The following is a 23565-nucleotide window of genomic DNA, read 5'->3' as shown; positions in this document are numbered from 1 at the left end:
TGCCTGCTTAAGTTTATTCAGAAAAAATATTTCAGCATTTGCCTAAGTACTCTGCTGAATCAGAGCCCCTAGTGTGTAGACTCATAGATAGTGATCTATAAAAACTAATTATCTGCAAGGGATGGGCATGCACTTGATTATTAAATAATTTTCCCATACTTTGACCCTTCTGGAGATTTGAAGATGAGTAATATATGGTTTTACAAAAGCGAAGGGCGATCAAATTGTGGCCAAAAGGCCAACTGTGGCCTGCAGAGTCTTAGAGCACAAACCATGAAAGCCTTCTCCTTGTAATTGCAGTGTGAGGACAAGGCTGCTCAATTGCAGGCTTTTATTATAGACAGTGTAAACAGAGAGCAATTTACCTCCTACTAAAGCAAAATCCTCCTACTGAGGAGAATAAAAATAACTGCAGATTCTATGATTTCTGCACTTATTTTTGACTCTATAAATAAATAAAAATCAGCAGAGTAACTTTTAGTCTTGGGACCCTGGAAATTTGCCAAGAGTGTCTCTTGAGCAGTAGCGGTCATTGCTGTACTAGGTTTGGCTAGATTTCTGGTTAATGCCAGGATTCTGTGGGTTGGATTTGAGTAACTGGTTTTATTGATTGCTGCCATGGTAAAATCTGAACTGGGCATATTTTTATGAAGAATGCACAGGAACATTTTTGCTGATGCTGTGGGTGGTGGTATGTCTGGTGCAGCATTATCTCCTTCTACAAAGCATGAAATGTAAATTTGGCCATAAGACATAAAAGCATGTGAGTGTATTTGTCCTTTGCAGGGGTGTCAAGGAGGAGCTTTGCACTTAGCAGGTGTATTGAATAAGAACACAGTGAAAAAAATCAGAGGGAGAAAAAATTATGCTGTCAGTAGTATTCTTTAAAGAGTTTCTGCTGGTCTCACAGACAAAATACTATTGTCAAGTGTGTAAGCTCTCAAAGTCAATGATAACATGATAAGAAGGATTTGATCTGTCCTGGGATTTTTTTAATTCAATCTTAAAACTATGAAGTTAGAGCTTTGAGAGTATTGAGCTACCCAGATTATAGAAATATATATTATTTTGTAGTGTGCTGCCAATAATTTAATAGAGGAATTGCAGAAATGCTGGTAAAACACCTAATGTATACAGACTACCCAGAGAAGAAAAAATAACTGCTGTCCATCATTAACATTTTGAGCCCTAGGGAGCAGTGATGTCTTGTGGGGAAGATGCAGCAGCCTTCAGAAGCATGGAGACCTTCCAGATTCATCTCTTCAGTGTGGATACTATATTTGAAAAAGGTCTCTCTTGAACTTGAATCGCTTCTTTTAATGAATTTCTCTATAGAATTCTTTCAAAAATGTTTAAATAAAAATGTATGTTTAGTAGAACAATGAGATACATTACAGGAAATATGGTTTAGTATATGACAGTAGCACTACAGAAAAAACACAAATGAGCAAAGAATATGGATCTGAAACAAAACTTCACTTGGTGGAATATTACCATCTATACATAAATATATAAATATATATATATAGAGAGATGAAAACAAATAAAAAGCCAAACTGACCCCTGTGAAAACTGGAATAACATGTAAACTTTCAAACTCATGTGAGAGCTTTCCTGGGTATCTCTTAATATTACTGTGCTCTTTGCTGTTTCTCTCCTTTTATTTTGACTTCATTTTGATCCAGATCACGTTTTGATAGTTCTGATAAGAACTTTCTACTCCTTTTACATGGTTCACTTATTGTGTGGCATTTGTGTAAATAATATTTGGCCCCTCCGAACATAATGTCTGGGTACACTGTACAAATGTGAAAGCTTATCTCTAAAGCAGGTAAATACTTAGAAGACTCACCTAGTATTTTTCTTTTCAAATAGTGGTTGCATATTTCAGTTACAGCCACTACCAGTTTTTCTACTAGAAGTGGAAGAAACAAATTTAAATATTACTATTTTAAAAACAGTTTCCTAGTGTTATACTTCACCTTTTCTGTAATGTGTAATCTGTTAAAAATATTTTAAAATGCAATCTATGTAGCTGAAATACATAAAGGATAGTTATCAAAATTGTGCAGTATTGGATTACATGTCTCTAACGTGCTTCTTTCATGTGTACAGCATGTTTGTTTTTACAAAAGTCTGGTTTAGTTTGGGAAACTTATCATCTTTGTTTCTCTATCAGACACAATGGATGGCAGAAAGAAGTACAGATTAAGATGGATGGGTGGTAGGTAGAAAGTTGGTTTTGGAGGAGGACTCGACAGCAGTTGCCTATGCTTGCAATGGGAAGCCTTATTTCTCCTCGTAAGTGTGTTCACTAGATACTAAGAAACAGCCAGGACACTTCTAAATAGATTTATTTCTTTGTGTGTGTTACAGCAGCGTGAGGTTTCATGACTTCTCACTGTGCTGATCACAGCTAGTGTTACAGTGGGACTATATAGTATAGACATTTCAAATTCCTTTACATTTCAATCTTTTTAGTATTTGTTAAAACTACTCAAAATGGCAGTAGTGATAGTTTGTCAAATATATATACCTGTATGCTGAAAATTTAGATGGTGTTTACTGCCTGACTTCAAAATAGACAAGTCTGATAATGAAACAGATCTGCTTTTACTGAAGTAAAAGCACTATTTCTTTACTTAGTTCAGTGAGCTGGTCATCCATTTAACATACATTCAATATACTTTTGAAGAGCTGATACCAAAATTGGTTTAGAAAGGTGTTGAATGCAGACTTTGAATCTAAGTCTAGGTTTTGAATGGTTTAGAGAGAAACCAAAATATTTCACACCAAATAGTGGGGAATCTAGAGCTGGACAGAATGCCCATAATGGCATATGCATTACTTATGGCAAGAGGAGTTATCAGTGTGGTTCAGATCTAAGGATTATATGTTCTTAAGTCTTTGAAAACAACATGGATTGAGTTCCTCAACTGAAAAATGTACCAATAAGTATTTCTAGTACAATCTGTCTTCACAGAGGTCTCATCATAATGCCTAAAAGTTACAGATTTGTTTAAGTCCCAAACTGTAGATTGTATTTTGTGCTTGTTCCTATATTGTCCTGAAGTGCTTCAAGATCTAGAAGTCCCAGTCTGACCAGAATGTTAAATGCTGAGGACTTGATGTTTAGATTGAGTGAATACCTTAAGGACATAAATTGTCTCCTATTATGCACAGATCTCTATCTCCACTAAACAAAGATCTAAGCTGAAATTGTACAGCAGCTTCCTTGCATATAATTCTGAACTCTCCATGCCACAGTTGAGGATTTGGTTAAATCTGATTGTGGCTTGTTAGAGAACTGCAGTACCTGATGAGCCAAAAATTTCTTCTAGAATAAAGTGTACCTGAAGAAAAACTTAAGTAAGGTGAATGCCTGATGCCAAACATCTATGGAAGAGGGAGGTAGTCTTCAGTCCAGGCGATTCCTTATCCTGTTCTACAGCAGTGCTTGGACCACTTAAGTTCCAGATGTCAGAAATTTTTAAAAAAATGGCAAGCTGCTGCTTTATTCTTGGTTGTCTTTGTGTTACCTTGGGAACCTTGAGCGACATTTGGGCAGAATAGTGTTTTAAAAAAAAAATCCAAACAAAAACAAACTTTGAAAGAAAGGACATATGGTTTCTGGATGGACCTCTCTAGAGAATCAGAAAAGTAATTCGATTGTAGGAATAGAAACATTTCTTTGTTTTCTCATGTTTGTATACCTAATAACATTGAAACCTGGTCTTCAGATCTGCAGCCGTGGAAACATGGGCTTTCTATAGTACTCTTAAAAGCACTGGCAACTCCAGCTACACAGAGAAAACTAATGCTGCTCCAGTAGGCAGAATGGGATTATTTTTTTTTTTTCCCCCAAGTATTCACCATGAAGGAAGCTCTCCATGAGATGTATGAAGTTAGTTAATTGCCACCTGTGCCACACCTTTTCTTTCTTGATCAAAATGGTTTTAAAGTTAGTGATCAAGGTCTTATCTCAAGGCTTTATCTCCCTACCAGGTAGGGTTCAGGCCAGAACATGGCATACAAATGACTGTGCGTGACATCCTATTGCACATAGAGAAGGGAAAGATGTATACTTGCATATTGCAAGCTATTTCTGTGGTTATCCAACCTTGAAGACCTAGCACATTCTAATGGAAAAGCGTTCAGGTGGCAAAGATCTTTTCACACTGCATTCAGAGAATTGGTAACTTCTGCTTCAAGGCTATTTGCCTGTGGAATAGTTTGTGATTGCTACATCGTGTTTGTGATAAATTTAATTGAAGCAAATGTTTCAAATGGGAATAAATATAGGTACCTTGCTCATTTATGACTCCAGAAGTGGTGCCATCCAGCTGTTTTAATGTTAGGTCGTTTGCAGCACCTGCATGACAGATGGTTAGTTGGCAGAAGACTTTTGAATGACAATTTTGGGTCTTTCTATGTGGCAGTCTGGAATTCTGTGTGATATTTCTGGTATTCTCTATGTATGCATTTTAAAAATATTTTGAATGTAAAGCTGACTGTTCTTCACTTTATCTCTTTGCTTCCAAGAACTTCCAAAAGCTGTAATCACAGAAGGTCATTAACATGAAAATCTCTCCTGCAACTCTTTTGGGGTAGTGGGGTTGCTAAAAATTTGAAAAGACTAAGTACAAACTTCTTGAAAGAAAATGGTGGAGCAACTTGAAAAGCACTGAGAGAACAAGAGTGGTTATTTTTCTTATAAAGTCATTGTATTTGAGTAGTAAAAAGAACTGCTGAGAGAAAAAGGTTACAGAAAGAAATCCCAGATTCTCTTGCATACTTCAGTCTATATCCAAAAAATAATTGAATGCTGAGATAGGAAATATGTATAAGTTTGGACAGTTATATGTTAGCATAGCACTTGTATAAAGTTATAAAGAATAATTTCATTTAGAAACTGTTAGCAAAGATTGTATTTCTGCATGGGTTTGACCAGCAGTTGTCCCTGAAGAACACCCATGAATACGGATATACCAAGAATACCAGTAAGAGAGGAAACAGTATGGAGTTTGGGGGTGACTAGCTTCAGTCATCAGTACTTAAAACAGCTAGACCCTTATATTAGTCTCTATAAAGGATTCATGCTGTGTCTGTGCCCTGGAAATATGCTGGAGGGACTAGTGAAAGGACACAGGTAAAGAGACTCTTGAGAATACAGAGGACTGGAATAGTGGAACATGTGAGACATCACCCAGTAGTTTCTGTGTGAATACACACAACCTCTCAGAAGTATAAGAGAATGGTCTTTTTACAGTGCTGACTGTCACAAGACACAGCTTAGCATCAAGATGTCTGTCCCTGCTTGTGAGGTTCTCCTAAAACCGACTAAGCAAAATGGCATTATAGTATCCACTCCAAGTTTACAATCTTGTTCAAATGTAATATTCCCTGGGGACAATTTAACTTTGAATAACACCAATCCTTCCTTCACAGTAGTCTTGAATATTGTGGAACTAATATTTGAAGGATTTGTAAGGGGCCATAGTCCTGACTAGCACTAGAATTTTAATCCAGGCTACAGGATTTTCTACAAAACAAACAAACTCAAATGTTATGAGCTTGCATAGACTAGTTAATTCCTAGCCAGAGAAGGGAGATGCATCATTTGCTTTGGGCTTTTGCTTGTTCTTTTTGCCTTCTGGAGAACCTAGAAAACTATGGTATTGGGTACCAGATAGAGAGTGAAAATAGGCAAGTCAGAACATACTTATTTGTAGGATATTTTTGGTTGCATAAAACTTGCAAAAAATTATATTGCTCTGCAGCTTAACTGAACCCATCATAGTACTATATTTTCCAAGTAATTCTATTGCTAATATCTCAGTGTTGCTGGTAGCATTTATTTTTCTGAACAGAAAATATGATGACATGGTTGTGTGTGCTTGCATGTATGTATGCTGTGGACAGTCTACTGTAAATATGTCTATGTGGTAGACATATGTGTAACATAATGAAGAGGCTTAAAATAGTTAATCTGAGTATGTGAGAGACCCAGTTCTTGTAAATGTTTCCCTAATTTAAAACTAGAAATAGTGCAACAAGTCAGTATACTCTTTTGATGAGGGTGAAATGAGCATTTATTTTGAAGTATGTCTAGTGTGTTTCTGTTAATTATTCATGGATGCCAGGTTGTGTTTTTGGAGGGGGACCATTGTTGTATAATTGCTGAGAATTAATGTTTTAGCTTGTGAGCTAAAGTGCTGAAGAGTTTAAAATTCTTCTTGTTACAAATTTTTATTTTAGTCAATGTCTATTAGAAAGAGAAGCATTAATAGACTGGTAATGATGACACTGTTGATTTAGGAGATGGATCGCTACACTAAGCCACTTTAATTATCATAACAGTGACACTTTAAACAAGTTTTTAAACAATAGACGATAGTGTAAGTATTTGCATCACTTATGTATTCACCTGGTGACCAGTGACACTGAGATCAGAAAGATCAGTTCTGGGCTGTTGTCGCAGAGCTTTAAATAACTAAATTTTCGCTAGCACTCTCCGTGTATTTAATTGTGGCTTTCCTTTTTGGAGAGAATGGAGCTGAAAATGGTCTTAGAAATGGCACAACAGGATTTTGCAGCTCTCTGGCTCTGATTGCACCAATATAGCACTCCTTAAGCTGCATCAATAAACCATTGAAAGGAAGCTGGCAATAAAATTTTAGACTTGCTTTTGATTTCCTCCTTCTGTATTTTCCTAGCATTGTTTTAGAAAGACTTTACGCTTTTGGTGGCATCGTATAGTTCCAGTATTGTGATTAAAATAAGTATATGACATGCTAATTAACTAACAGTACACTAGAAGTTCACCATGACTTATGACTCATCTTTGAGAAACACTTAATCATGAAGATTTGAAGAGGATATAATTTATTTTTTCCTACATGCTTTGTAAAGAATAACTGTGATGGTAGGTGGGTGGGGCTTCTTGGAAAAATAATCTGTACCTTGCATCTTGTTTTGTTTTTAGAGAGATGAGAAAGATAAAATCCTAACTAATAGAAATTGTAATTATTTTAGATATAACTGCTGATTCTGGCACAAAAATGTTGACTATCATAAACCACATGTTGGTTTGTTCTCAAGTGTTGCTGGTGTCCTGTTATTTTTGGGCTGTCCAAGCCTGCAAAGCTTCAACTTTTTGTGAATTAGTGACCACCTTCTTTTGGGGTGATTATGTCCAATTTTTGGGGTTTGTCCTGTGCACATGTTTCTGTTGCAGCTGAAATTGAAATAATGCTAGGATGCTAATTATCTATTTCAGTAGAGGGAGACAAGCAAATGATAAAAAAGATCTGGAGAGTCTCACACAGAACTGCATGGTAAGAGGTCTGTGTGTGCTTCTTGGTCATCCTTGTCCGAGATAATTTTTAGGGGGGTGTTCATCTAAAATCAATGCTCAGGGTTTAGATATGGGATATTAGAATCTAGACACTGATTTCAAAATTTAGGGAGATTTAGATTTTTGAGATGCAGATTATCAAGTGCTGATATTTACCCAAAACTATTTATCTCAGGGAACCCTTTTACAATTTAAGCAGTCCTGAAATAAGTATTTCTCCTGGCTGAGGGAGAGTGCCAGATATAAGCATGATCTCTGACAGTCTTAGGAAATTTTTAAAAAGCCTTTCACTTGAGCATGTATGGGAAAACAGTTTGCAACCTTCCCATCAGGCACATACTTCCTGAAAGAACCATGAAAAAGTCTATGTATGAGATTGAGGTCCAGATATGAAAAGACAAGAATTAGCAGCAGATTTTGATTGGGAATTTATCCTGGCTAACAAGGAAGGTTTATATCCTATGGTGCTACAAAAAGAAAATTTTTCTTAGGGTCTGGTTGATTACTTACTGGCATATAGCATTCCATAATGTGGCTTTGCCAAAAGTTAGCATTTTTACCCTTTTAATGAATTCATAGAACTAATTTTAAACCCTCATTTTTCTCACTCATGCGAAATATTTAAGTATGATTCCTCAGACCTTATGGGACAGAATATTAACTATGAGTGTAGATACTCTGCTTTTAATATATTGAAATAAATAATTGTCAGCATGATTTTCATGTGTGTTTGGAAATAAAATAAAATTTCAGACTTACAAAAGGAAGACCACATTTTTAATGATGAAGCTGCTCTTTTCATTCTGTATTGCTTCTCTTGCCCTTAAGATATTGAGGTGAAGAAATAAAGTAAATTCCATCAGCTAAAAATAACAAAGATAACAGAAACACATAAATCAAGTATAAATAATAGCAACACAAGTGAACCGAGGATTTAAAACAATAGTTGCGGTCTCTAACAGCAAGAGCGGATAAAAACAGAGCAATGAAATGCCCTTTAATAGTTTTGAATAATTATTACTATTGTCTAAGTCAGTTAATTTTTAAACATTGAAAACTTTTTACACACATATGCATGGCATCTTTTTTGAGAATCATGCCTTTTTCTTTGCATATAAATTGAAGTAAATAAAAATGTGTAGTTCGAGTCTTAGAGACTGTCACACTATATTTAACAAAATAATTTGTTTTATTTGATCAATCAACAGGGTGTGAATGGTTGAATATTGTTGTTATGCTTAAGCCTAAGATGTGATTTCCGATATTGCAGTGGTTAAAAGACAGTTTAACCTTTGTTTGCTTGTTTGTTTTAATATAGTTTACAATATTGAAGGTGTATTGTCGTTATTTATGTTCTGAGGAATAGAGTTAAGTTAAAAAGCCTCATGAGCACCAAAATATAAGGCTATTTTAATGAAAAATTTCATGCTTTACAAGACTTTAAAGCTTCATATATAAAATACTTGTAACACTGAAGTCTTTAAGTTGCACTTAGTGAAGCATTAATTCACATACACTAATTGAGTAATTACGAATGTGTTGCTGTGGCACTCAAGGCATTTATATGCTGCGAGTGAAAGTGGTTTGTTATGATTTGACTTTTTTCTTTTTTTTTTTTAAACTCATTTTCCAGTGGACTGAATATATTAGTGATGAATGTGCTGTGAAACTAACTGTTTGTTTCCATGCTGGAAAAGTTTCATGGCTCCAGCAATTGCTAGCCATTTTACCACATAGCATCCATCATTTTGTCAAAGTTTTAATGTTTTGTAGTGAACCACCTAGGAAAGAAAAGAGAAGGAAAGAATGACAAAACAGCCAAATTCTTTCATTCCATGCCAAAAAACTGACTGAAGTTTGTCCTTGTTTGCCCTTTGAACAATTAATGTGACATTTTCCTGAATGCCATAATAAATTTGATTGTGAGTTATTGAAATGTATGTTTAAATCAGAAGTGATGCAACTCTAAATGCTTTCTTCTTTAATGTCATTGAATCCTTAACCCACAACCTTTGACACATAACAGAATTAGAAAGCCTTTTGGACCATTTGGCTGAAGTTGTGCCCTCACTACGGTATCTCAGTTTGCTTGGAAACATGGCCTGCCCAAATGAACTGGTCTGCAAAGAAAAAGATGAAGATGACTACCAGAGGTACAGGTTAGTATTTTCACTTGTAGATATGATAAGGTATGTCACTTTTGTTTTGTTACTGGAAAAATATTGAACTAAACCCAACTCAGAGTCTCAAACAAACATCTACTCTATTCTGAAAGCATTGTGGCATATTCTGCTATGAAACACCGTGGAATTTGAGTAACCCCATTTCAGCAAGATCACTCTCAGGAACTCTATTTCAAGAAATATTTCAGTGCTGTATAGCACATGTTTGAGTTTAGCAGGTATGCACAGGATTTCCTGAATGTGGGTGCTCATATGTGCCTACTTACAGCCTTTTCTTCTTTAAGGTCAAGGTAGGTAGGGCAACATTTACATATGCTAAGGGTGACAGTCAATAAAAAAACCAAAATTACTACATTCAGCCAGTTGCATTGTCTTCTGCTAACGTTCAATTATGGTGATGAGTTTCTTCTACTATAGTTATCAAGGCACTATCAAAGAACACAGAAGAAAGGACTCCTTGTACATTGTGCTGCTTTACTCAGAGCAGTTAGTGTTTAGATTCAAATAAACCCCCCAAACTATCTTTATAATGTAATTTTTATGAACTAGATTACACAAAAGGTCATGTGGAAATTAATGTGGAAGCCTGATAAAATACTATTCAACTGATCCAACTGAAATGTTGCTAAAAGTTACAAGGGTTATTTTTTTAAAAATAAAAAAAATTGTGTCTGATGATGATTGTGAGTATAGATCCAAAACTTATGGAACGTCTGCTGAAGTGACATAATTTTCATAGCTATAACCTTTAGGCAAGTGAGATATTGATTATTTAAAAAAAAATAGTTGGGTTGCTTTTTCCTTGTTCACATCTGATCAAGATTTCAGTCTTTGTGTGACAGCATTTTTCACATTGGCTGAAAATGGCTGTTTGAGGCAAGTCAGATCCAAACAGGACCGGTCACAATGCTGCCGACTTTGCAGAGCCTGAGCTTTCTTTTTTTAGCAGATCACCTGCAGTATTCAGAGTTATATAGTAAAACTCTGATTTTATCTTCATGTAATCTAAACTCTGCTGTAGAAGTTAGTATAAAATAATACAAAATGGTGGAGACTAAAAGCAGGTTTATTGGAAAGCGGCATGAATTCAATGCACCAGTTTATTGCTCATAAATGCTGTAGGTTGAAACAGCAGCACAGCTGTCCTGTGTGTGCATATACTTTTTCTTCCAAATTTTTGAGAAGGATTTTCAGTTTGCCATTAGCCTAAAGGCTTTCACCTTCTAACAATTCAACTTTTGAATCCATCTTAGCTGTGATATTTTGGTTTTTACCAAGTGGAGCAGCCTAGATTTAATAAAATATTTTCCCATTGCTTTCACACTTAAGTGGAAGGTATGCTTGCTATCCAGCTTATGAGAGTCTAATAGTGCTGTCTCTATGTAAATTTATGTGACATTTGCACTAGAGAATTGCTTAAAAAATGAATGATATTTCTACAGTTTACTGTTTTTCACTTTAAGTATGTTTTCTGACAATATGTCTCCTATTAATCATTTAAGCAAAAGTAGTATGTTAAAGGAGCCATTCAGAGGCAAGAACCGGTGGTTCATTTAGTGCTGTCTGAAAAAAATTCTTTATTGATTGACATCCTCTGTGGTTATATGATGTAATATTTATAATATGTCACACAGCCATACATCAAAACAAGCATGTCTGTTGTTTCATTTCAATGCAAAAATGTTGATTTCAGGGAGGTGAAGTTAGTTTCAGGTCACATCATGGCAAACCACCATGTCAAACTGTGAAGTGATTGTATTTATGAATCTGCTGGAAACTACAACATAACTTCTATTTTCTTTCCCCTCAATTTTTTTAAAAAATGGATATTTTTTCCATATAAACTAGGTTAATTAAAGCTCTTTTAAGAAAGAAGAATGGAATTCTAATTAGTTGAATGATTTATGATTCTGCTGCTATAATGAAAGCTTCCTGATCCTTTCCCGTAATTATTTGTTACATTATATGAAATGTGTTTGCCAGACAATATTAGACTCAAAAACCAAAAGCATCCATCTCTCTATCCATCTCTCTATCCATCTCTCTATCCATCTCTCTATCCATCTCTCTATCCATCTCTCTATCCATCTCTCTATCCATCTCTCTATCCATCTCTCTATCCATCTCTCTATCCATCTCTCTATCCATCTCTCTATCCATCTCTTCTTTCTTTCTTTCTTTCTTTCTTTCTTTCTTTCTTTCTTTCTTTCTTTCTTTCTTTCTTTCTTTCTTTCTTTCTTTCTTTCTTTCTTTCTTTCTTTCTTTCTTTCTTTCTTTCTTTCTTTCTTTCTTTCTTTCTTTCTTTCTTTCTTTCTTTCTTTCTTTCTTTCTTTCTTTCTTTCTTTCTTTCTTTCTTTCTTTCTTCATGGTGGAACTGATTAAAAGTACTCTGTTAATTTTTCTCTGAATAGCTAATTCAGAGTTTTGAATACATGTTCTGAAGCATCTTGGACACAAGCTTTTTCTTCCTTCCCCCATATGTACAGATTTATCTCACAGATTTAATAGCAGCAAGCTTTCCTGAGTGAGAAAGTATTTGTATTTTATCAAATGTATTGCTTCAAATCTCAAAAGCAAACATTTGAAATGGCCAGTTTCAGAATTTTTAATGGTTTGAAGTAATATTTTTTTATAAGATTTTTCCTTTTTTGAAAAAAATTGTCATATAGAAAGGGTCAAAAGATTGCATTTCAGTGAACCTGAATTATGTAAACATTTTGCTTTACCATAAACTTTAACTGGTTTTGTTTTCTTCTGAATGGGAACTTTTTGTAAATTTTTGCAGTGACCGTTGGAACCACAGCTTCATTTTTCATTGAGCTTTAATTTCATTCCTACTGAGTTCAATTAGAGTTCAGGCTATTTAATTCCTCAACCAGAAAGAGAAAGGTGCTAGAAAATCAAAGCTTAATCTTCTCATTCCAACAAACTGAAAAGAGCTGTAAAACCCCCAAAATCTCAAGCTCAAAAAAATGTGGAAAGTAAATTTTTTAAAAACTCAAGGTCCAGTGATTTGCTGTGATATTGGTAACAGAGTTAAAAAGTAATATTACATCTTTTGAAAATAATTAGGTTTTATCATAAATAGTTGGAAAATGTATAAAACTATGCTTTTTGTCAAGAAGTTATGATCTGGTTCCTCAGGTAATCCATTGGTATACTAATTTCAATACTAAAGCTTTTTGCTAGTTCTTAATTTAAACAAAAACATTGTTGTGACTTTTTCTCAAAGTGGCTATTTTTTTCTAAGAAACATAGTAACATTTGAGTGGGATTTTTTTTAGAAAAAGAAAAAACAAGAACTATTTATTTTTCCAACCCTGTTATTCCTCCTTACCTTTCAAATGTGTAGGAGAACAAATTGAAAACATTTCTATGTTTTCATTGGAATTTTTGCTTAGAGAGGAAAAGAAAATGGAAAGTTCCCTTCTATGGTATTTTATAAGCAAACTGGTTTAGTTCATTATAAAAACTCACTTTTTTCCATCATTGTAAAATAGCTTTATTTTCTTTCAGAAAAAGAAAAAAAAGTTATATAAATTCTTACTTTTGTTTTTTTTAAGCTTTCCTTTTTTGGAAGGCGATATTTTGTGAAGGGGAATCTTGGGGGTGAGGGCAAGGGAAAGCAGAATATCTAAAATATAATGGCAATAGGAAAGTTTTAAAGGCTTTTGACTCAAACAGGAAGCAAGAAATATGGAAAAATAGCTTGCAAAACAGTGTGTTCTCTAAAATAACCTACTTTACAATCTCTACTTTGAAGATTGCCTGAAAGCAAAGGTCATGACCTGGAGATCAAAGTAACAGAAGTCAACACAGTAATTGCTGGTTGCTTCTCTTGTACCTGCACTTGGTCAGTCCTGTGGGTGTATTGTTTGCAGTGAAAACTTCAAACGTGGTGTTACTGAACTGTGAAAAATCATCTGGGTCAGAATGTATTACAAAGCATTTGCGAATATTGCAGGTGACCTCACCTATTTTCATTAAAGCGATATGATTGTGAAGGATGTATGTCATGTGTGAAGTTTTCAGTGCTTGTTCATTCTTCTCTGCTCCTTATTGACATTTCCTGGAATGATGCATTTGTTAAGTGCTGTTGACATGGAAACAAGGGCAAGTGGAAACAAATGCCTGAGTTTATTTTAAATTAGCTTAAAAGTACATATACTAGATATGCTATCTTTGGCCAGGGGAGCAAATGGTGATAACCTTATGAAGTCCTCTTAAGATATAACAGCAAGAAAGGAAGTGCATGCATTTTGTATGGATTAACTTTTCAAGCTAAATCAGCTGTTCCCATCCCACAGGTTTGATTCTGTGAAATGCTGGCTCCTCTTACATAATTTTCAGTTTCCCTACAGTTCTGCTTTGTTCTATTGTGGTTTTGGTTTGGTTTAGTGTTGGGTTTTTTTAATTGAGACAGAACCTACTCATCTATTTTAAACAGTCTTATTATTGAATTTTGATGGTAATACAAATACCTATTCAAGAAGCAGTAGGAGACTAGAAGTCCTCAGTAATGAAAATAATGCTAATATAGCCCGTCAAAATCAGTGAACTTACTGTTGAGGCTCTCTTTTAGCAGGAGGGATTGGTGTCTGTGGTACTTCTGTATATGTTTTTTATGTACCTAATGAGATGATTAGGGTATTCCCTTACACCTGTATAATCTTTGAATCTGTGCTACTTCACCGTTTGCATGAGGCATTGTCATTTCTACAGTACCTGGAAGAAAAAAACCCTGTATTTGATAGACTTCAGATAGCCACACATCTTCCGTCTGAGATTAGCCACTGTAAGGATTTGTGAGCAAGAACTATTATAATGTTTTTGTTGAACCCAATAAATTGAAGTCCTTAATACCCCATTTTGTCCATACTAACACAGTAAATCAAGACATAGCTATAATTATTTTTACATGTATAGAGACATTTTTTTCTAATTCATAGAGTTGTTTGCTGCATCGAAGTAGAGCAGAAGATCTTAAAAGTAGAAGGCAGTCTGGATTGCTGAGTGACTTGAGAGCCCCTCAGAATTACATGGTCATCACACACCAGGCAGTGCCAGGGTTGCACAGAGGCTATGTGATCCTCTAACATACCTCGTGGTAAACATCATGCCTTCTGTTCTGGAAGGTGGTGGTTTAAGTTTATGACCTGGCTTCCTTAACTCTTTATGGAGGAAGTTTTGTTGCAGATGGAAATTCTGCAGCCACCTATATACAGTTTGGTGGGGTAAGGGTGGGGGTAGGGGGTTAAGCTTTTTGGTGGTGCAGAAGAAACAATTACAGGAGATAATGTGGTTCAGTGTCATAAACATGTTTGCTCAATCTTTCTGATTTTTGTTTTCATCTCTCCCCATTTGAATGCTGATGTAACTTTGCCAACTTCAGGTTATTTATTATTTCTAGTTTACAATAATGTAACTGAGAGCATAATGAGCCCTTCAAAGTCTGAAATAGGTATAATATTTTTATGTTTTATGGTTGTCAAAAAAAGGGAATACAATAGCACAGAAAATAGAAAAGTGAAAGTAAAATTTCTGAAACAAAGAGCATGTTGCAGTTATACGGATAGAGCTAGACATTTCTGCATTCTTCTGGGCAAATATTTATCAATTTTTCAGTGCCAGATTAATTTTGTGTTTTAAACTTAAATATTGATGGATATAGTACAGTTTTATATTCCAGTTTTCGTTAATAAAAGTACAAAATAAAGGACTATACAGAATCTACTTCTTACCATAGTTTTTCACTAAAGGTTCAGTGGAAGAGTTTATTTTCTCTGAAACTCTTAACATATACAATTTTACTATACTTTTCTTGTAGCAGAAGGACAAAAAAAAGCCCGAAACATTCTTTCCCCAAGTAATTTATTGCCACTTTTAAGATTTTCTTATAGTGTGGCTTACGGGTGATGCCATTATCTTTCAGTATCAGGAGGCCAACCATGTTCTACAACTTGTCTGCTTTTCCAAGGGAGGTAATAAATGAATTGAGGCCCTTAGATGCTATGATATGTGATTTTTTTGTTTGGTTGGTTCTTTGTTATAGTGTTCACAGCTCTAGAATAAAAATTTCCTAGAACTGTTTGATAATAGTAAGGAGTAGTGTACCAATACTCATTAAAACTGAAGGAATTTTTATGCCTGAACCTAAATGGCTACTGAAAAAATGGATCAGAATGAAATTACACAGTAGCTATTTAACAAAAAAAAAGGAGTTGGCATAAAAGTTATTTATGCCTGTGTGTTTTGGATCAGGACTGAAAAATTTCTTACATATGTCTAAAATAGATTTGTTTGTTTCTTCCTTGTGATCCTTTACAAACACTTAAACATTCTCTTTGAACCCTTTTGCTTCACCTGTGAAACTCTCTCCTGAGATTGTGTGAACCATCACTGATTTTTGGGGGGTGAGGGAATCACCTAAGGACTATGTTTTAGATAATGACTGTTACACAGTAGAGAACTAGAAACACAGAATATACGTGCAAGGTAACTGATAGGTCTTAGTTTCTGTGTTTGTAAGGCAGAGTTAAAATGGACAGGTCTGTGATTTGTCAAAGACTGTAGAGTGAGTCATTATCAGAGACAATATTTCTTTATACAAAAACTGGGGTCGTGCATTGTTTAATAAATAGTAATAGCTGATCTCAAAGCTGTCTTTGTTCTGTCCCTTTCTGAACTCCAACATGTTTCTTCAAAGGAAGGCTTTGCCCCATTGAGCTTTTGCCAATGTCAATAGCAGCTGAATCCCCAACTCACTGCATTCCTTTGCACATGCCCCCTCAAGCCTGTCCCTCTTTTTCAGTATCTCGACAGGTCTGTGTAAAAGCTATTAAAATAATACTAATCACATGCAACACTTACAAAATTGGTAAATTAATTGTTAATCTTTATTGTCATTTTCACTTAACTAGGACTGAAATAACTTGAAATGCGATATTCTCTGGTCTTTCTCCATCTCTAAGTGTTCCAGTTTGTGTGTGACAGATACCTGTTATTAGCTCATTTTCATGGGAGTCTTGGCACTGGGAGTCAAGGGAAGGAGATGATTATGGGCAAAAGAAGATGCAACTTTACTTACATATTTAATTTCCTTAATCCATCATGAATTAGAAGATCAGTTCACATGCACTGATAAATGGATCTCTAAGCACCTTCCTGGTGTCTCTGTTTTTTCTCTCTCTGAAGCTCACCTTTATCCTCATAACTGAAGATAATCTTTTTTCACACTGCTGTAAAGATGTTAAAACCCAGTAACAGCAGTTTCAGAGCACATGGAGCAGTGCTAAGTTTCAAAATGATTAAAAAAACCAGAGGGTGTGCCCCCCAACCTCTAACGTAAAATTAACCTTCCTAAACATAATGTAAAATTTAGATGGATCTTTCTTCATTAAACAGCATTCTCTTAGCTAGTGATTTTACAAGTCCAAAACGGGTGCAATGTGTCATGCAATTTATGGATCCTAGTACCTGCCATAAAGTATTTTATGATGGCTGCATTCTGTGTTATTAGTAGCTGTCTTTTTCTGCAGCCATTGGTGTTTGATAATAGTCTTAAAACACCCAAAATTACTTACCTGCAAGCAACATTCCAGATAGTCCCTGTTGACAGTTTGAATAAGTTTAGTGCCCTTTTGTTGTACTTTACCTTCAAAACAAACTGATTGAACCATCAATAGCTCCTGAAAGCTGACAGAGGCATGTCATCTGGTCTAACCCTCTGATAGTAGGTTATCTGTGGGAGTTAACCTCCCTGCATTGTTAACTGAAATGTTTTATGTACTATGCAACTTTAGGATACTGCTGTGATAACCTTAGTAACTAAGTCATATATCACAGTAAAGAGATTTTGTGCAACAAATAACCCTGGATTAAATTTACAAGGGTTCTATTGATATTGTAAAGTGTTCATTCCAGGGCTTTGGTAATCCTTTCCTCTATTTTTTTATGGCAAACTTGTCTTACATTTAGATTGAAGCTGCATCTTCATATTTCTAGCTAAAATATATCCAGGAAGCCCAATGCTTTTCTTAAGCCATTTAATAGAAAAGTATCATATTATTTTCATATAATACAGATTCTTTTTATCCCACTTTTAGTAAAAGGAATATGAATATTTTGAATCACCTTTTAAAAGAATTAATCAGTGATACACCTTTGTTCTACTGCTGGGATAACCTTTACGATACTTTTTAGTATTTGCTCTCCTTAAGGAGTGCAAATTTAAAAAAAAAAACAACACCAAACCTGTGCCTTGTGATGTAGTTTGCTGTTTTGTTTATGTGGGTAGGGTTTTTTGGTTTTGTTTTTGGATTGGCAAGTACTGGTGCTAATTCTGTTTTTTGAAGTGCAGTCAGGATGGCTTAAAAATACATTTGTATCAAGGAATGCGATTATAATTGTAAACTCTTGAAATGATTGAGAGACTGACATTAGGGATGTGATCCAAAGCCAGCATAGATGACAATGCTGTCTTAGTCTGTTGTAATTTTTTCTGCAGTCTGCTTTTCAATGGCATATTTCATTCCATCATTAAACATTTGCTGATTTTTCTAATACCGATGTTTTCTTCACTTGAATATTCATCTTTTCTCACCCTACACTTAGTGGGTGTCTTTACTCATTTTTAGCTTTCCTCTTCTTCACTCTTGACATATTGTTTCCTTCTGTATGTGTCTTCATTTGAAAGAATCTGTTGTCATCAGAGCTTTTCTGCCAGTAATGCAAGACGGATAGCTTCTCCTCCACTGAAAGATAAGGGCCAGCAAAATGCCAGGGAGAACTTGAAGGGCAGCCAGGAAAGCTGGGAGGAGTCTGAGAATGTGTCAGTCTCATAGGTCTGGAGCTGTTGTTTAGTAAATGGTCTTAGGATATGTTCTATTTTGTAAAGTGACTCTTTTTCTTCTTCAAATATCATTGAAGGTCATAGATTGAGGATTCACACTGAAATTGTCTGAGCATTTCAGTACTGAGCATTTTCAGTTCACTTGTTGACAAAGCTGTTGCCACAGAGGAAAGGTGTACTTGACGGAAAGGTTTATTTGCAGTGTTAAATTTTCCTTGGTTGTAGAAGGGGAGTCTTACAGTCTTTTTCATATGTTTATCTGGTCCTGAGAACAGTATTATAAGATAACTCTTACCTTTAAAAACACATTTTTTGTTTGTTGTTCTTTTTCAAAATGTTATGTTATGCAGAGTTTTCTACTACTTCTATTTCTTCCTCCCAATGCCAGAAGGGATTGCTATGATTAGGAGGTGCTCTGACTGACTGGAGTTTTATGCAAAGCAGCTAGGCATGGGGAGCATTATCAATCACCTTTCTACCCCCTGCCAGGAAAAGTCTGTTACTTCTCTCACTTTGCAATGTCTGCTTCACATCTGGTTGATTGTATGTAAATAACATGTACTTGAGGTGGTTAGATATTTTGATTTGTCATGGTTGTGTGCCTTAGTTTGTTTCTGATCTGCCATATTCTCTCCCTCTGCAAGCAAGGAGCCAATGGTATTTTTTTGAGGCTAAAGAGCTGCTGTACTTGGAGTAAAAAGGATAAATAGAATATAGTACTGATGGATCCTAACAAGAACTTTGATTTCTTAAAATATTTTTCATTAAAATAGTCTCTCTGTGCTTTTGCATTTAATCCTGAACTGGGTTCCATATGCCATAAGGATACCCCTTGTTTCTCTGGCAGGACAAAACTGGAATTCTCCTTCCAAATGATGCCTGTGTCAAAATGCAGTCCTGGAAAGCAGAGACCAGGAATAACTCTCTATGCTTTCTCTTGACAAATTCTTTCCTGTAATGTTAAGAGTTTTGAACACTGACGTACACATCTTTCAAGACAAAGGATGGTGTTTTAGGATGTATGGTAGAAGAGAAATTACATTCTTCTGTGATTTGCTGTTCATGTGTCTCTAATGTTGCTGAACATTGTGATTTTAGGTAAACATAATAAAAATCTGAGGAAGCACTGGCAAATGAATGTTTTCTGAGAACTTTCAGAGAAGATAGCTGGCAGTTTCCCATGTCTCAGATTAGTTTTCCCCTGCAATGTGGGATGGAATCTTTGGAATCATTCAAAAGTCCTTTTTCCAAACTGGCAATTGAAAACAATTTCCAATTTAATCTATTTCTGGGTATAAGCTTATAGCTCACTAATACCTATAGAGAACATTCATGCCCATGGTGATAATTTTCTTATCTGTTTTATCCACCCAGTATTAAATTGTTATGGGCAGCTTGCAGCAAGCTTTATTTGAGAGAGTAAAATAAGTGTTATAACTCTTTACGTAAGATATGTTGCACAAAACAGGTGAACAGAGAGAGGAAACAAAGGCTGTTGCTGTTTATTGCTGTTCTTTTTTTAGTCATTTAGTCTGTGAGTATGTCTCTGTTTATTACTGTATTTTAACTGTGTGCATTTTGTTATCTGTCAGATATTTTGTCCTGCACAAATTGACAAACCTGAAATTTCTTGATACTCGGAAAGTAACCAGGAGGGAGAGAGAGGAAGCCTTGGTGAGAGGTGCCTTCATGAAAGTGGTTAAGCCCAAGGATGCTAAGGTAGGAGAGTAGATGTAAGAAGTAACAACAATGTGATTCATTAGCACTGTTTTAAAATAACTCCAAAAGCTTGGCTGCATCTTTTGCTAAAGTAACAGGCAAAACCTTTCAGATCGAAAGGACTGGTGAACGTGGTCAGGCGAGGGACAAAAGCCTTAGTAATTTTACTGTGTTTTAACATCAAACTTTACTGTTTCATCTGGTTAATGGACTGTAGTTATGTTATCAAATTTCTGTTTTCCAGCCTCTGTTTCATGTAACAAAGTAACTAGTATGTGTCACTGAGCTTAAAAGAGTATTTTTACTCTGTCTAAATATATGTAACAACTGTGTGATATGCTTTTGTGAAAGAATGCAATTTTTCTGACAAGTTGTCCCCTGCCCTGTATGTTAAACACAAATGTCTACTGCAGAGCTCACACCTATGGTGTTTGTTGGCTTTTAGTGGACCAGCTGATTCAAATTTTGTACGATGTTACTTAATGTGGTGTCCTGCTAATAGGCATAGACAACATCAGAGAGATGGCTTCAGTAATTTGAGCTTTTGATACCAATTTCATCAACTTTGGGCGTAGTGCATACAGCTGATGCAAACAGAATGTGAATTCTCCATTTTACCTTCTTTTTCCATTGTTGATCAATACATGATAACAGCAACCTGAGCTTCAGAGTGTTTTAGTGCTGCAGATCTTCCTTAAAACTCCACTCAAGTTTTCAGTCTACTTGCTTTCTGTTTGCTGTTTTGTTCTCTAAAATATACCATCAATAATTTATTGCAGATTTTCAATAATGCTGAATAATAATGTAGCAGTTATGGAAATGCAGTGTTTGGTAGCATAACAATGTTGCTAGATAAATGCATTATCACAGGTACAATTGCAATGCATAACAAATTAATTCAGACTGATTCATTTATAACTACTAAAATGTTAACAGTTCTGATAAAGGCATAGCTTTGATATATTGTTTACCACTACCTTTAGTTATTTCAGCTTCATATATGTAATAGATAAAATAATTTATTTCTAAGTTGCTGTGGATATCTTATTCACAGCAAACCTTCTTTGCTGAATCTGGCCAAATGCAACAGCTGAAATGTGTTAGATATAGCATAAGTATGTTGTGTTCTTTTATAATTCTTATCTAATCAGATTTTGGATCAGTGAAATGTTTTTTTTTTTAATTTTATTGGCAATTAGATTTTTTCTTTAAGAGTCTGCTCTTCAAATTTTGACCAACTTAATAGTGTAAGAAAAGAAAAAAGCGTCTCTTTCTTAAATTTGAATTTTCTTGTCTGGATGAAACCTCTTTTTAAGTCAATAGCTAGGGGTAAATTACTTCACACATGTAGAGATAACATCTTTATCTTTTATATCTGTAATTGAACCTTTTGTATAGTTTTGAATTATTTACCCACTAAGTCTTATGATAAAACATTTACTTCAGCAAATTTGCAGAAGGATCAAATTTACTGTTGTTATTGCCATACTAAACGTTTTTTTCTTCTTTGTAAATTATTTGGTACAAATTGCTGATGGTAAAATCATTGTAAATGCTTTTCATGGCATGAATTAATGCTTCTTAAGGTGATACAAAATTACCCTCATCATACAATATTATATATATATTACAGAAGTGGCTAATTTAAAATAAATATAAATTAGATGCAGAACAGATATTATAAACCTCTTAAAATTGTTTTCAAATTTGCTTCTTTCCTAAGATATTCATGCTTATAGTACACATGCATGCAAACTCTTTTTATGTCTGAGAACACTCATAGAATCCTCTCTGCCTATATATTTTCAAATGCAGATATGTATGTAAATAGCAAGAAGCATTCCTCTATATAGTATAAAGATGATGTGCATAATAACTGTACTTTCAAATTCTGTCATATGTAATATATTGAATACAGAATGTTTTTTTTTATTCTTCAGTTTTCCTGAATCTTATGCTCTCTGTCTGTTCATCAGTTCCCCTCCCATATAGTTGTTGAGATTTTTGACCAGCTTCAGCCAAATTTAACAGACAGCTAGTGGTAATATATTCTAAGCTTTCTGAAACTAATTAGAGAATACACCTTGATCCAAACTAAGAGGAAGACTGCAGCTCATCCAGTATTGGCCATCAGAAGAACTCCGTAAGAAGTTGACCTAGTGATATAAGACCCTGCTGTCAGTGAACTTCCTAAGAATGTTTTTTTCCTTTCCCCTAAGCTAATGGCCACTGTGTCAGCCTATGCTTGCCAGGAATAGAGCTGGAGTGATTAGTATTTACATTGGGATGCCACATGGAAACGTTGTTCTGCCAAATGTAGTAACAACAGTAGGCCTATTGGACTTGCTTTTACAGAAAAAAAAAAAAAAAAAAAGTCCTAAGTTAGGTGTTGGTTTTTTTTCCCCCATTATGATAAGCAGGACATGATATGGCTTATTCAGCATAAAAAGCAGACTGATGATCTAAGGAGGCTGTGATGTGGGGAATTGTTTTCATTTTAGTCTTGACATGAAATACTTGGGAGAGCAAAATACCCCACCAAGAAAAAAATACACAAAATGAGAATAAAAGCAAGAAATTTCCATCTGACTAGCTTGCGTTTGCTCAAATACAAAAGTATCTAGCAATCACCAATCATCAGTAAGTCATAAATATTTTATTTTGTATAAAATTTTTGACTTTCATTTTCCCCTATTTTTTTCTTTTTTTTTTTTTTTTAACAGAACACTGCACTTTCTTGTGCTTTGCTTCATTTCATCCTTTGTTTAAAATGCATCTGTTTGTGATGACTGTCTTATGGAAAGATACAGTCATTTATTAGAAAGCAGTTTAATGTTACAATGCAGTGTTCCATCTCGCTGTGTAAGTGAGCTAAACTTCATTATTCTGTGATGTTTATGTTTGCTTTTGTCAAAATATTGAACGTTGTATCATGCCTGCTTTTAATAAAGATTGGATAAGCCTGGCTGGATAAAAGGCATTGGGCCAGATGAGGAAGCCTTGTTTAATGTCCAGACCATGACCTCATTTCACTGGCATAAAGTGTAGATCAAAGCGGAAGATGCCTGTCCAGTGTGAAGTGTGTTTCTGGGCATGACAGCACTTCATATCAGAAAGACAGCTCAAGAATACGACAGTCAAAATTGCTTAATTATGTCCTAGCTTTGTAATTATTCATTCCTGCTTTCTACAAAGAGTACAGTTATCATTTCTTGACATAATTATTTAAAAATGTACCGTTCTTTGGTTTATAGGTATATGAATTTTTCTTCCAACTGTTTCATCTTTAAAACTTAGACATGAAAAACAGAATGTGAGAATTTGAAAATAGAATTTGAGAATACATTTTAAGACTCCATATTTTTGTTGCATATAATATAAATAAAAAAATGGAATTATGATTTATTAAAGCACATAATAATTTCATATTTTAAAGGCCTATGTTCACGATCATT

General features: G+C 34.8%; 1 protein-coding gene across 1 annotated transcript in view; it reads left to right on the top strand.

Moving 5' to 3' along the window:
* The window catches only part of LRMDA (leucine rich melanocyte differentiation associated), a 693265-nt gene that overhangs the window by 383924 nt on the left and 285776 nt on the right, over positions 1 to 23565 (top strand). Inside the window, exons 4-5 of the mRNA XM_074874568.1 lie at positions 9377 to 9516; positions 19984 to 20110. Coding sequence (XP_074730669.1) covers positions 9377 to 9516; positions 19984 to 20110 — 267 coding nt within the window. The remainder of the gene's footprint in view (positions 1 to 9376; positions 9517 to 19983; positions 20111 to 23565) is intronic.

The sequence above is a fragment of the Strix uralensis genome, chromosome 7 (genome assembly GCF_047716275.1).
Source record: "Strix uralensis isolate ZFMK-TIS-50842 chromosome 7, bStrUra1, whole genome shotgun sequence".
Taxonomy (NCBI): Eukaryota; Metazoa; Chordata; class Aves; order Strigiformes; family Strigidae; genus Strix; species Strix uralensis.
The sequence above is the reverse complement of the archived record's forward strand: the minus strand, read 5'-3'. Positions and strand labels throughout refer to the sequence as shown.